Source organism: Lithobates pipiens, unplaced genomic scaffold (assembly GCF_037356315.1).
Source record: "Lithobates pipiens isolate NorthernLeopardFrog02 unplaced genomic scaffold, aLitPip1_a1.2 Scaffold_22, whole genome shotgun sequence".
Classification (NCBI taxonomy): domain Eukaryota; kingdom Metazoa; phylum Chordata; class Amphibia; order Anura; family Ranidae; genus Lithobates; species Lithobates pipiens.
In genome coordinates, this window is record NW_027507784.1 from 309,132,204 (window position 1) to 309,148,274 (window position 16,071).

The 16,071-nt window shown below is 39.1% G+C and overlaps 1 protein-coding gene across 1 annotated transcript in view; it reads left to right on the top strand.

Annotated features, from left to right (window-relative positions):
- PKD1 (polycystin 1, transient receptor potential channel interacting) overlaps nt 1-16,071 on the top strand; it is a 243,841-nt gene that overhangs the window by 79,320 nt on the left and 148,450 nt on the right. Inside the window, exon 2 of the mRNA XM_077449362.1 lies at nt 15,078-15,149. Within this exon, the coding sequence (XP_077305488.1) occupies nt 15,078-15,149 (72 nt within the window). The remainder of the gene's footprint in view (nt 1-15,077; nt 15,150-16,071) is intronic.

A 16,071-nucleotide genomic window follows, 5' to 3' on the forward strand; every position in this document is an offset into this window, starting at 1 on the left:
AAGAAAATTAAATTAATTCAATAAGTACATAGATAGTGATAAAATAACAAATAAATAATGCCGTACAGGATCTAAATTACACTCTATGTGACTATTTAAAATTAATTACGTGCAACCTATAAAAGTGTATCAATGCCACATGAACATAATAAAAATCAGTGTAATGTGACCAGTATAAATATTCCAAATCAGAGTACCGTATATACTCGAGTATAGGCCGACCCGAATATAAGCCGAGGCCCCCAATTTACCCCCAAAAAAACTGGCAAACTTATTGACTCGTGTATAAGCCGAGGGTGAGACATGCCTGTCCATCCCTGTGTGTCCGTCCATCCCTGTGTGTCCGTCCATCCCTGTGTGTCCGTCCATCCCTGTGTGTCCGTCCATCCATCCCTGTGTGTGTGTGTGTCCATCCATCCATCCATCCCTGTGTGTGTGTGTCTCCATCCATCCATCCATCCATCCATCCATCCCTGTGTGTGTGTGTCTCCATCCATCCATCCATCCCTGTGTGTGTGTGTGTGTCTCCATCCATCTGTGTGTGTGTGTGTGTGTGTGTGTGTGTGTGTGTCCAGCCTACCTGTGTCCCGAGCCTTTGTCCCGAGCCTCCGTCCCGTGCCTTGCCTCCTTGCCTCCGTCCCGTGCCGTGCCTTGCCTCCGTCCCGTGTCGTGCCTTGCCTTGCCTCCGTCCCGTCCCGTCCCGTGCCGTGCCTTGCCTCCGTCCCGTGCCCTCTTCGTCGGCGCCTCGGCGGCCATTGTAAAATTCAAAAGCCGCGCCTCCGCCTTCGCCTGTGATAGGCGGAACACTGAATTTCCCAGCAGCCTGTGTTCCGCCTATCACGGACATCGTATCATCCTCGTCCGTAGTACGAGGATGATACGATGTCCGTGATAGGCGGAACACAGGCTGCTGGGAAATTCAGTGTTCCGCCTATCACAGGCGAAGGCGGAGCCGGAGGCGCGGCTTTTGAATCCTAGAATGGCCGCTGTCTGTCTGCTCGACACGCTGATCGAGCGGGCAGACAGCGATGACTCGAGTATAAGCCGAGGGGGGCACTTTCAGCCTCAAAAAAGAGGCTGAAAATCTCGGCTTATACTCGAGTATATACGGTAATAAAAAATATTCCTAGTAAAGTGCAAGTGAAATAAGTAGTAAAATCACAAATATAATTCAACCAGTGATACTAAAAATACAAAAAAATATATAAAATCCAGGATGTGTCTCAATCCATAAAGTGCATCCAGTGAAACAAATATATATTAATAGAATAAAAAAATATTAAAAACAAAACAAAAAAAAACACAGTCCAAAAAAATGGAATTCCTAAAGTGTCTCTATTTATAGAAAAAAAGGCCATCCATATCAAGCCATGCAATAAGTGGGTCCACACTGTGCTATGTAGCGGACTAATTCCGTGGATGAAAGCAGGGGATAATTCCACCGGTGATCTCCCAAATCCTCAAAACAGGTGCTCACACACTGAGTGCAGTGGGTACCTTACCTCACTGCTGTCAGATAAACAGCAAAACGTTCCAGCGGTTAGAGTGTATGTTCTCAGCTGGTGCAAACCCCAGGCAATCCCCTCTAGGTACTCAGCCATGGACCATAGATCGCAACCAAAAAAGAGAGAAGGGGCTCCAATAGTGAAGTAATGCTAGACAAACTTTATTATAGAAAGGACATAGTCCTGGGTACTCACATTCAATAGCACAATATTAAGCAAACGTTACAGCGGAAAAAACGAACGGACTCCTCGTTGGTACCCCGGACGCCGCTTCCGGTATCCTCCTAAGCAAATCCTATGCGTATCGTCATTGATCACGTGACTTCATCAGGGACTGCTGAACTCCTGTGTGGCCCCTGGCATTCTCTGCTACACATGGGGGAGGGGCGGATTTCTTTCTGTAGTGAATGCAGCCAGCAGGATCCAGAAGGAGAGAGCAGAGAGTGGGATCACAGGGCACCTCTAAAGGGCTCTGCAATCACTTGTGCTGCCAAAGGTCCAGTCCCTTTGGCAGCACTTATTGAATTATTGTACTTATTGAATTAATTTAATTTTCTTGTGGAGCGCAACACCACTTTTTACTTATTATCACATTTTGAGGGGAGGGTTTGCACCTCTGTCGGTGCTTTGCTGCAACCATACTAGCTATTGTGTTTAGCCATTGTAGCGCGAGGATAACCAATAATTCACCTTCTTCCCTTGCTCCGTGGTCTAGTTCTGAAGCTCATGTGCTTACTGTAGGCGCTTTTGGCGGACCTGTCTGTGGCTATGCAGTCCAGTACGCAACAAAATGTCATACACTGTGTTTTCTGATGCTTTTCGAACACCTGGTCATTAGGTTATGTCTGATCGATATATGACAGGTCCACTTTAACCATTATGGGTGAGATTCCCAGGTGTCACCATAGTCTATATGACTCTCTTCATCTTACCCTCATCTTCCTAATCCACATGTTTTTTATATCCCATCTTTGAGAACAAAATGTTCTTTTTTTTCCCTTTTTTTTTTTCTTCCCTCCTCCTTTTCCCACAAGTTGCGCATTTCATTGAGAATGAAAACTTCTGCAGACTTCCCGCCATTAACTCCCTCTGAGCCGCCGCTTCAGTTTATCTTCTCTTATTTGGCCGATCAAAGTGTTGTTTTGTCAAGCAGCTTAAGAGAGTTATTGCTGCATTGTTCTACTGACTTTTTTTGGCCATCGGAAAAGAGCCTACTTCCAAAAATAGGAGGAAATGATTTAATTCTTGTTTTTTGTTATGATACAACAATTCATATCACTGAAAATAGCTGTGTTCTAATGGGGGGGGGGGGGAAATAAAGGTTCAGTCCGCCCCATATTGATATTTCAGATGCAGAGAGTTAAAGAGGAAGTAAACCCTGATGAGTTTACTTCCTCTTTCATTCCCTGCAAAGGTAAAGCATAATGGACTACTATGCATCGCATAGTAGTCCATTATGTGTCACTTACCTGACACAGGAGCCATTGAAGTCACCGCTGTCCCCTGTAGTCCAGAGCATCCATCTTCTCAGTGGGTCTCGCTGCTCCACCGCTGTCATTCGGCGAAGCCGCGATGACGTCACTCCCACGCATGCGCACGGGAGCCGCCACTCGTGGCATTTCGCAGTTGACTGCGGCACGCTCAGTGCGCCTGCGCGCCGCTGTCTACGGCGCATGCACTGTAGACAGCGGTGCCTGCCTTTCGGCAAATATCTCCTAAACCGTGTAGGTTTAGGAGATATTTCTTGGACCTACAGGTAAGCCTTAATCTAGGCTTACCTGTAGGTCAAAGTTGGTTGTAAGGGTTTACAACCATTTTAAAAGCCAACAGAACATAAAAAAAATAGATAATCAGTCAGAGAGATATTGTTTTAACAACCTCCAGTTGTGTAGTCCCACATGTACTTTATAGCTTTCGCTTTTATATTGCGAGTCCTAATACAACTGTGCAATGCAATAGGCATCAGAATTTTTGATATGCTGTTCATACTTAGTCAGTCCCTATGAGATTAGTTTTCTGTATTCTGCAAAAAACCTGGTTGATCCTGCTGATCTCTTTCTCTACCTTGTGTTCATGTCCCCACTTCAGCTAGGAATTTTTCAGCTTTGGTGGCAACTCTGCACATGCTCAGTTTTTAGTAAGTTTCTATGCAGAGCATTTCCTCCCTATTACATTTGAGCAGCCCATTTGATCATAGAGTCACACATGTGGGCGTATATAACGGCCCACTCCCTCCCTCCTCCATGCCTACTAACCAGACAAACACAATGGGGGTGGAATATTACATGTAGATTATGTAGAATATAATGCAATGCAATACAATGCTATTTATGTGAGTGCAATAAAAAATTTTCTTAAATGAGTTTTGGAAGATTTCACACTATAAGGGGGTCCTTTTCTTGTATATGACATTATCTATGGGAGGAGATGGTATATCTGGTGGTATACTTTTGTAGCTTATGCTATTGAGAAATTGACAGCTGCCTAAAGGAGTCCTACGATCAGTCTAATGCTCACTATGTGTGTATCCAATAAAGATACACAATCCAAAACGCCAAGCTAGGAAGCATATACAAATGCCAGCATGCGCGCCAATAAACAAATGAGCTCAAAGGTGCAAATATAAAAAAAATACAAATATGAACAAAAACACAAAAAAAAAAAAAAAAAACATTTTGGTATAGATGTGTAGTCCAAAAAAGTGCTTGACCCAGTATGGACAATCAGAATGAACTTCTCAGAAAGACAAATGATTTTTCTGTTCATCAAACAAAGCAAAAAACAGCTCCACTTACCAGATGTGGTGGATCTCAAATTATAGAGATTGGCTAGGCGCATACAGGAAGGATCGCTTGGCCAAGGGCGTTGTATCCACTGACTTTTCCAATAGCAGGATCCTTCGTCCTGTAGCAGCTTTTTCTCTGCTTAAACACTCCTCTCAGAGCCTTCTAGTACCATAGATTCCTCCAGGGGATGTGTTAATTAAACAAAAAGAGGCTTCATGGTGCAATACTAAAATTTAAAAATTATTTATTCTTAAAAAATCGTAGGCACTGACATCCAACAAAACTGCATTCAGTGTATTCAAAACCAGCCGCAGCTCATGCCACCCAGCTGGTGCGCATTGACGTCAAGATCTGTAGCTCCGCCCCACGCGTTTCCCCATACATGGCTTCAACTGGCAAAGGAGGCTCCTTTCCCAATCGAAGCCTTGTATGGGAAAACGTGTCAGGCTATTGGAAAAGTCTGTGGATACCAACACCCTTGGCCAAAAGATCCTTCCTGTGTGTGTCTATCCGATCTCTATAATTTGACATCTACCACATCTGGTAAGCGGTGCTGTTTTTTCCTTTTGTTTAATGAACAGAAAAATAATTTGTCTTTCTGAGAAGTTCATTCTAATTATCCGTACTGGGTCAAGCACTTTTTTGGACTACACTTCTACACCATAATTTTTGTTGTTTTTTTCATATTTGTATATTTTTTTTAATAATTTTTTTTATGTGTGCATCTTTTTATTTTTTGCACCTTTTTGAGCTTGTTCGTTTATTAGAACGCATGCTGGCATTTGTAAGTGCTTCCTTGTTTGATGTTTTGGATTGCGCATCTTTATTGGATACACACATTTATGGACTGAATATTTATTTTTATTTTTAGATGCAGCAAATTTTCTTTTACACACACACATGTATTTGACATTTTTATATATATATATATATATATATATATATATATATATATATATATATATATATTAATATAATATAAATGTATGTGTTATACACACACAGTTTTGTTTGTTTTATTGGGTTTAGCACAGATATCCTGCTATACATATAATGCTCACTATGACCGCTCTTAATCAGAGGGTCGTAGCCTTTTGGTAAATGACTTTTGGAGCTCCTTCTTGCACACTTGGTGGATATTTATAGCTCCTTTTTTCTCTGTGGGAGACACGCTCTGTTTTCTCTAATTTTACTGGGACATTTTCACTCTGTAACTGGGTACATCACATGTATGGATGAACTGCTAATCCTTTTTGCATGTCACATGGACTTATATTTGCACATTAGTAAAAGGAAAGGGATTAAGGTCGCGCTATGGGGCAATTTAATGTTATATTGGTATGAGCGGCCTCTATTCAATTTCCACCCAGTGTGGGTGAAAGCAATAGTGGAATGAGGAGGGGAAATAGACTTGGCGCTATACCTTTTTGGTTTGAAAAAATAAATACTTGGTTATGGTTTGTATAGATTTTCCAGCTTGCTGGTAAATGATAATGAAAAATATAAAATAAACATAAATCAAAGTAAGAACTATCTGCGCATACCCAACAGTAATCTCTGATGATTATTTCTCCATATATGTTATTGTGCTACCTTATAAATATTAATGAACCATAAATAAACATGCAATACTTCTATTTAAGTATTAAAGTGCAAGTGCCAGTGAAAAAACATGTGCAAGTGTTGAAATACACAATTACAACTCCAAATTAATTAAATAAATAAGTAAATGTATGATTAATTGACAGTTTTGTATATTATATCTCAATTAGGTGCTCACATAAAAACCATGTGACGAATAACCCATGAGGGGATAAAAAATAAAATAAAAAAATAAAAATTAATATTAAAAATTAAAACTTAATAATTAAAATTAGAATTAAAGAAGTGAGTGGTCTAAAAAATAGTAAATGACTAGCCCATATAAAAGTGAAAATTAAAAATTGAATATTAGAAAAAACAAAACAAAAAATAGTTTTTTGTAAAAAAAAATATTAGTAATAAACAGTGAAAAAACTGTGAAAAAATTGGTGGAAAAATCTGCTATGAGTGTCTTTGAAAGGAGAAGGAAGAGGGTGACTGCAATAGCTGTTCTCTGTGCTCGATAACTGCTAATGTGCTTGCTCTCACCAGAGGTAAAACCCCATCCAGGGTGGATCAGCCTTCACAGTGTGAGCCACTGTGTTGCTCTCTGGCTTGTCTCTGCTGTGGTCCTGGGGGTCCCTCGTTCCTCCGTTCGTATAGCGTGCCTTCCCACCAGAGGAATGCCGGGCACAATTTTTTGTTTTGTTTTTTCTAATATTAAATTTTTAATTTTCACTTTTATATGGTCTAGTCATTTACTATTTTTTTAGACCACTCACTTCTTTAATTCTAATTTTAATTATTAAGTTTTAATTTTTAATATTAATTTTTATTTTTTATTTTATTTTTTATCCCCTCATGGGTTATTCGTCACATGGTTTTTATGTGAGCACCTAATTGAGATATAATATACAAAACTGTCAATTAATCATACATTTACTTATTTATTTAATTAATTTGGAGTTGTAATTGTGTATTTCAACACTTGCACATGTTTTTTCACTGGCACTTGCACTTTAATACTTAAATAGAAGTATCGCATGTTTATTTATGGTTCATTAATATTTATAAGGTAGCACAATAACATATATGGAGAAATAATCATCAGAGATTACTGTTGGGTATGCGCAGATAGTTCTTACTTTGATTTATGTTTATTTTATATTTTTCATTATCATTTACCAGCAAGCTGGAAAATCTATACAAACCATAACCAAGTATTTATTTTTTCAAACCAAAAAGGTATAGCGCCAAGTCTGTTTCCCCTCCTCATTCCACTTTATATTTGCACATTACTTGATTATATATGAATTTTATGTTTTTATTTTAATCACTATTATGAATTTTATATCAACTTTATAGTTGTGCACAAACATTAGGAACCTAGCGCTGCCTAAATATATATTTATTAGAGGTGAACTGCATCGAAATTTTGATGCCCATACCAAAACCAAAAATGCAGGATCCACTTGGTCGAAAACCGAAAATGACATGTAATGAAATGACTTTTTTTTTTTTTTTTTTTTTTTATTATTATTATTATTTATAATTGTATTATAATTGACTTTTTAATAATATCATCAATTTAAATGAATATCAATTTATTGTCGGCCATTATTGGCACCTTTAGTGAAATAAAAGCTCAAGAAAAGTGCATCCCTTTAAATTCTATGTATGCCTTCTCACTGGTCCGTTGGGCTTCCTACTTGCTGCATTTTTGATGATTAAAAAAAAAATGCACAGAAAATGCACCTCCCAGTTCAAATGCATTGAAAACATCAGTAACACACCCGTGTTACATTTTTGAACACATCATAAGCACAGTAGATCGTAGTAAAATGGTTGTAATATCATGGCAAAATTGCCCCAAATTTGCGGTAAAATCGATTGCATTTTTGGTCCCATTATCGGCACCCTTTTCTCTTATGGGCATTCGGCCGATAACACCATTTTCGGCCGAAATATTACGGTGCCTGAAATTTCAGTGCATCTCTAATATTTATGTTCATATTGGTGTCTACTATACCTAGACATTAGGTCAGGTGCTTCTTCCTTCTTAATACTTAGATATTAGGTCAGGTGCTTCTTCCTTCTTAATATCTAGACATTAGGTCAGGTGCTTCTTCCTTCTTAATATCTAGATATTAGGTCAGGTGCTTCTTCATTCTTAACTTTCAGTTTATAGTTTATATTTTGCTGTGATCGCATTTTTCTCTTTATTTTATTTTTATTTTTATTGGTTTTATTAAATGTAGATTAGAGGAGGCTTCATCTCCCTCTTATTGTAAGACATGGGCTGGAGGGGCGCGACACAACCTGTGACTGCCAGAAATCCGGTCACAGCAGTTTATTGGCAAAAAATAATAAAACATTTATTTCAAATATATATTTGTATGCCAATTTAAAACAGTTTATTATTATTATTATTATTTATTTTTGCTCTGTAACCCAAAGGCTGACTTTTTTTTGTGACCTGAAGCAAAGGACTAGAAGCTCCTCCTGCTTTTGTTTACCTGCATACAGGAAGGGAAAGAGCTGGGTCATGTGACAGCTGTAGATCGATTAGGAAATTTGTACTTAGATGGTATCTTTAATTAAAATAATTACAGTGCCATCGTCCACATACAGAAATAGAAGGGATAATATAAATTAAACCGTGTGTGTTTAGTATCACTTTAATTTTATGTTTGTGTGAAATCGTTGGGCACCTAAAATCCACTTACAAAAAATGCAATCTATCTCACATAGAAATAATTAGAAATTGTACATAGATGCAAGGTTTTTAAAACATTATCATATACTGATTATTATCATCCAGAGTATTTCTTTTATATATTTGTCGAAATTTAAAAACAAAACTGATGACATCCCTTTAATTTTTAGTATATACATATACAATATATGCAATATATCTTTTACATTTTCCAGTTCCTCCTCTCACCTCCTCAGATATCATTACATTTGGACACAACTTTACTTGTGGAGAAACACCCTTAGCAGATACCTCTACTGAGAAACCTAGAGGCTGTCGCTGCAGACCTACTCCGAAAATGCTAGTTTTCCTGGCTTTTTCTGGTTGAAAGATTCATAGCCTGTATACTTGTTGCAGATCAGTGACTCAGAAAGCACTTAAAGAAATTTTAATCTGAAAAAAAAAAACCTTTTGGCCTAATCGGACAGCAAAGGATTTGCAAATGTAGGGTAATTTTGGACAAATAAAAGATTATTTTAATGAAGGGAGGTCTGCAATGGCAGCCAACCTTAAACCCTTAAAGTGTATTTCCACTTTTGCAGCCAAACTGGAATAACACCTATTTACGTATTTGTTACACATTTCCATGAACATAACATAACTTAAAAAAAAAAAAAGGCTGTTACCTATTTAAAGTGGAGGTCCGTCCACCCCACGAAAAAATTAAGTCAGCAGCTACAAATACTGCAGCTGCTGACTTTTAATATATGGACACTCGCCTGTCCAGGGATCCCGCAATGTCGTCACCCCAGCCAATCTTTGGAACGGCTGTCAGGTGCAGTTGCCACCATTGCAGTTAAGGGAACCCAGCAGTGAAGCCAAGTCCCTGCTCCCCCCCTCCCTCCTGAAAGGTGCCAAATGTGGCACTGGAGGGGGGGAGGAGACGAATAAGTGGAAGTTCCACTTTTAGGTGGAACTCCGCTTTAGGTGTCTTTACTTGCTTAAAACCCTTACATGGTTTCCCTGCTTTGTAAGTACAATTTTCTTATTTAATTTCCTTTAGATTTACCTTAAATTATGTAGTTTGTAGCCCATACAAACCTCAAGTGTTTAGGTTTGACCTGATATTATATGTTTTTTATGAATCTAAAGGAAAATCGTACAAGAAAATTGTATACCACTTGACCTCTGGAAGATTTACCCCCTTTCATGGCTTTACTTTCTGCTATAAAACATATCCCATAAAATGTTTTTAAAAAAATCAAATTTCTTCATAAATTTAGGCTAATATGTATTCTGCTACATATTTTTGCTACATATTTATGGTAAAAAAAAAAAAAATCCCAATAAGTGTATTTTTTTTTTCTGGGGGCCCGCTTGTTAAAGTGCGCTTCCAGATTCTAATAAGCCCCTTGCCCACAGGCCCCCACAACCACAGGCCATGGTTGTGAGGAAGAGGCCCTTGTCCCCATTCTATCAACAAAGCACACTCTCCCTCCATGTTGGGGGCAGGTGACCTGGTATGGGGGGGCTTGTTCATTCCCCTTTCCCCTTGTTCAGCCAATAGAAAGCCCTAGGTGAGGAGAGGTGGAGGAGATTGGGGTGGAGAGCTACTCATGTGACACATTTTCAGGCATTACCATTTAAGTCTATGAGGCCCGATCTGCCGAAAAGAAGCTCACACTTTTTTGAACGACAGGTGTTTTGCTTCAGGCGACAGAATGCTCAGGTATGAACAGTGGCGATTAGGCCCCCGATCACACCTGAGCAAATTTCTGCTTGAAGTTTGTAGTTCAAACACTCAACAAGCCAAATCGCATTAATTAAAAAAAAGTAAGTGACGGCTGTTAGGGCCCCCCCCCTCTACCCTAGTGCCGGGAAGGTGTCCATTTTTCAGGTAACTTTTATACCGGAGTAATCCCGGGGCCTACTGGGGTAATTTTGTTTCTTTTTGCCCTTGCAACTATAAGGTTTCACCAACTCACCTACTATATGTATACCCACGACATTCTCCCACTCCTTACGACTCTATGTCCTTTCTCTTTATGTACGTTTCTCTGTTCAACTTACATGCTGTTTAACTGACCCTAGAGCGGCCTTTTTCGAGGCCGATCAGTATTGCACTTGAATGTGATGTTGGACTTGTCTTGTATTTCATGTTTCTGTTTCTGTTATATTGCAATAAATACTGATTACACAAAAAAAAAAAGTAAGAAATACATTTTTTTACATATGCTGTGCAGATGGGAACACATAACAAACACTGAGTGGGGTTTTCTCAAATTTGACTGCAAAGGTGGAAATGCGCTTCAAGTCAGGACAGTTTTGTTACAACTGGGATGGGTAGTATGGACAATATAATGATGCCAGTTATAGATGGAGTAGAGTGCAGATGGCATGTCATGTACACATGCTATGATGGATTTAGTTTTTTCCTGGCATGCTGTGGGTTAATCGGCTACATCATGTACACAAGGCGGCCAGGCAGAATGCAGTGGGCAGGTGTTGTCTTTAAGCTATTTTGGGGTTTGAGATCCGGATGGGTCATAGCCAGGCTTACCTCACCACCATCGCTGCATCCGTGGGAAAGTTTACACAATTCCAATCTTCTCAATAGTCCAGCAAGCCCTCTGGAGAGCTCGCTCACTGACAACGTACTCACAGCACTCTCTCCCACCCGCCACTGCCAAAGACCGCATTCATGGCGTCCCATGCATGTGCCGAGATCGATGAGGTCAGTGTCAGTCGTTTCATTAAAAATCACATAAAAATATGTTTAATCTCCCAGCCTACCATGTCAGGCAAATGATTCATTTTTTGGTGGTGAATAATCTTTACAATTCCCAATTGTCCACCTCCATTCTTACAACTTGACCTGTTGTTGTAAACGCAGATGCTTCCTGGCATTACGTTTAAAGGAGACTAGGGTTGCACCAATACCATTTATTTTTTTTTACAATGAATACAAGCACCGATCTTTTTTTTTATTTTTTTTTTATTTTAGTACTAGTCAATACCAATCACTGATACCTACTGCAACTGTTTTGTTTTAACTTCAACTGTCAGAAATGGTACAAAGCATTGAGAAGTTATTTAGAAATGAAATAAATTGATTTGATTTTTTTTTTTTTATTTAGCGCTTTTTCAATGTGAAATGTGTAAATATATGTTAATATATATGTGTAAAAATATTCACTAACAAAGCAAACAAAAAAAAAAAGTTTTAATTGTTTATCGTTTTATTAAATAGACGTGAGCAAAAGAAAAAAAAAGCAGGAAAATAATAATTAAATGGAGGAGAATAGGGAGTTAATTAAGGCTGATTAGAGTAAATTAAGGGGTTAAGCAGAGGAACATTTGTTCATCCCTTTGATCTGCAGACGAAGAAACAGAAATATACAAAAAGAAACAATGTTTCTTTTTATTTTAGCGTTTCAGAGCTGAGCAATGATGTTAAAGTGGGAGTCCGCCGGGACTCCGCGTTTTTTTTTTTTTTTTTTTTTTTTTTTTTAAAAGCCAGCAGCTACAAATACTGCAGCTGCTGACTTTTAAAATAGTGACACTTACCTGTCCAGCGCGCCCACGATGTCGGCACCCGAAGCCGATCTCTAGATCGTCTTGTCGGGTGCTGCCGCCGCCATCTTGGGTATGGGAATCAGGAAATGGAGCCTTTCAGCTTCATTTCCCGGTTCCCTACTGCGCATGTGCGAATCGCGCTGCGCAATAAGGATGGTCCCCGCTGCCTCTGGGATCTGTGTGTTTCCCAGCAGGCAGCGGGGCACTTGCGGAAAGGGGCGTAATCTACGCCCCTTTCTGCAGAGAGCTATCCCGGAAGTGGGTGCAGAATACCTGTACTATACAGGTATCTGCACCCCCCTCCCCCCTGAAAGGTGCCAATTGTGGCACCAGAGGGGGGAGGGTTCCGATGAGCGGAGGTGCACTTTAGGGTGGACCTCCGCTTTAATAAACATTGTCGGCTACTTTTTTTTTTTTTGACAGCTCCAATTACCGGACTTCTTTAACACTGGGGAGGCCCACTGACAGCTCAAAGAGCCGAGCCAAAATGTATCGGTTTCAGGTATCGGTGCATTTGCACGAGTACAGATACTTGTACAAATAATTGGTATCGGCAGCTGAACTAGTATCAGTGCAACCCTAAAGGAGACCTGTACTAAGAGAACTAAGGAGGTAACTAATGCTGATCCCTCAACGTGAAAAGGCTAGGAGCTTGTTATTTAAATCCAGTGGCTTCAATCATTTTAGTTACTTTGTAAGAAAAGGGGGGGGGGTGATTACACAAATAATAAGGACATTCATAAATAATATCAATACTATTAGTCCACGCCCACTTCTTTTTTTTTTTTTTTTTTTTAGGGGTAGGTTAGCAATGATACACACACTGTAGGCCAAAGAGATTCTATTGTACCCAGAATTAACATGAACAGTTCAGTCTCCACCAACTAGAACGCCAATGCGCTATCCATTGCGCCACAGAGCCCTCTCTGAACAGTTCAGTCTCCGATAAGAATTATTACATAACCGATAATACTTTAGAGGTATAAACATTACAGACGCACATTAACAGGAGAATGTGATGCTAGCAAATAATACAACCTCTGTACCAAAGAAGAGAAAAGCTTATAAAGCCAAAGACAATATACTCCAGAAATCATAAACTGGAAAGATATCTGGCTAGCAGGCACCTCAAATATTACCACACTCCCTAATCCGCCTCCAGTTAGGGTCTCACAACGGAGTCTCTAATCCAGCTTCCCCTCCAGTCTTACTTCCAATCTGGCTATTCAGTCGGGGTCTACCAGCTACTCCTCTGTCAAGCTATCACCAATCTCAGTAAGAAGTCAGGGTCTCACCAGGTACACCTTTGTCAAGCTCTCTCCCTTCCACCTCCCGGTCAGGTTCCCACTCCAGTATTCAGTCCAGCCTCCCTCAATGTCCCATATAGCTATTTTTATACTGCTTCTCTCCACTTGCTATCGTTGAGATTCCAATTGGTTAAACTGCATGATCAAATCTTCTGAAGAAAGAGATTGGATGGGCCTCAGGTCTACTTGCCCATGAAGCTCAACCAATGTTAAAGGAGTCGTGTCATCTAAACCTGGCTTTCAATATTTACAGGTTCGTTAGCCTATCGCCTGACAAAACAGTCAGCCAACTTTGCATCTCAAAGCCACATAATCTATAATGCAGAGGAACCTATAAAATGGCTATCACCTATATTCGGCTTTAGCATGCTATTTAAAGCACCAAACAGAAGCTTTTGTCTTACCACACGCTCCTCTGCTCTGCTCTCTGGCGATAGCGAAAGCCATGTCCCGAACTGCGTGCTGACGTCACAACTGGCAGTCACTTGGCCCACCTTGATGCTTTTCGTCAACGTCGTCTAAGGGTGTGGTCTAAAAACGCAACGTACCATTATATGTATATACTGACTCAATGCGAGCTATTAACTCCATGTAAACTCCGGGTAGCAGACACAGCCTGGATGAGCAGGTAGTTAACAGCTATGTTATGATTACCGGGTGGTGGTGGTCCGGGTAGTGTCTGCTACCCGGGGTTTTCTTGGGGTTAATAGCTTGCATTGGGTCAGTATATAAGAATGGTATGTCGCGTTGTTAGGCCACACCTTCAAATGATGTAGATGACGAAACGTGTTAAACGAGATCTGTTTTACATCTGGCTGGACTTCCCACTATATATATAGTTTGGAATAAATTAGAACAGACATTTTTCACACTTTGTTTGAAATAGCACATCTTTAATAAGTATATTGCGTTTATTTATATGTAGCAGTGCCTTGTTTGTTTCATTTGATATATGGAAAAATGATGTTATCTATCAATTATGAATTTATTCTATTAATCATGTGCCATATGTCAGCTCTGTATGGCCTCATTGGCTCTTTTTCCTAAAATAGCAACATGTATTTTGAGATTGTTTTAATACTGTTTGTATAGTAAAATCTTTACTTTATGTACTTTCTGTATTTTTATTCTTTGAAGTGACATGCCTCATATAAAGTCCCATGACCACTGTTTGTTTTTGTTTTTTTTTGTTTTTATATGTAGACTAAATAATAGGCACTGTTTTTTGTTATTTTTAATACATTTTGGCCTAAATTTATGAAGAAAGATTATTAGAAAATTGTTATAACATAAACTAAGATTTTTTTTTTTTGTTTAAATGGCACAAAATAAAAATAAAACAGTGATTCAATTTCACTACAAGAAAGCTCCATTTGTGTGAAAAAAAAGATATAAATTTAATTTGGGTAAAGTGTTGCATGATCGTGTAATTGCCAGTTAAAGTAGCGCAGTGCTGAATAGCAAAAAATGCCTGGTCACAAAGGGGGCAAAACCTTTCGGAGGTCAAGTGGTTAATTGTGGTGTTTTGTGTACCACATGATAATGAATTTTTGTTATGGGGCAGCTTATGATCTGAGAGAGATTGTTTTGGAAAGCTTTCTAATTGTGCTTTTTTTTTGGTTTTCAGGGACCTTTCTAATAACAACATTGAAACCTTGAACGAAGAACTTTTTGAACAATTGCAGAATCTAACGGAAATGTAAGTGCACATGCTAAATATTTTTGATTATGGTATCTGTGAATGCCCAGTTTGTGTTGAGGACTGACTGGGATGGAGTAAACATATAGGTTAGGATGTGACTAGAGCGGTAGCAGAGGGTACAGCTACTTCAGAGGCCATGAAGTCAAGGGACCCAACCCTAACTGCTCCTCCATGTGATGTGGAGTGGACAGTCAAGGGGGTCAGTGCAGGCTTTTCTATGACCTGTCAGTCTTCAGCTCTTCTTTGGGTAGTACAAGGCATTTCTTTGCCAGAATGTTCTAGGAATGGCCTCATCTCAGATGAATATGTCTGGTACAAAGGAGCAACCCAAGGAAGGTCTCTCTAAAATGCCCACACCACCTTAACCAGACCCCTTTCATTTTAAAAGAAGAGCAAATGGGCAGCTTATCTCAGAAACTTTGTCATAATAAAGCTAGCCATAGGTGGATAGACATTTTTAATGAAAAGTCTTAGGAAAATTCATATAAAAATTCTCAGATCGTTGAATTTTGTTTTTAAAAAAGTTTGTTTTCTTTTAACATTTAATTTTGGAACAAATGGACTTTAATGAACTGAACGGAAACTGCATAACATGTTATAAATTTGTTCCTTCTAATTAAACATTTTCCATCCTTCTTCAAATTTTCTCATCACTGGAGTCGAAAACAAATGTTAGTTTGACCTCACTAATGATTAGAAAAATAAACAAACTTTCTTAGAATATTCTTTTCCTAAGAATTTTTGTTCGAAATTCTACCCATCTATGGCTAGCTTTAGGGATTACCTGAACAACCTCACTAGTGGTCATTGTATCTTCCACTCAGCAGCAGTTCATTTGGGTTTTTCTGATAAGTGACTTTTATACATTTAGAAAGGCTCATAACCCTGGATAGAGCAGACAGCTGTGCAAATGAGTGCT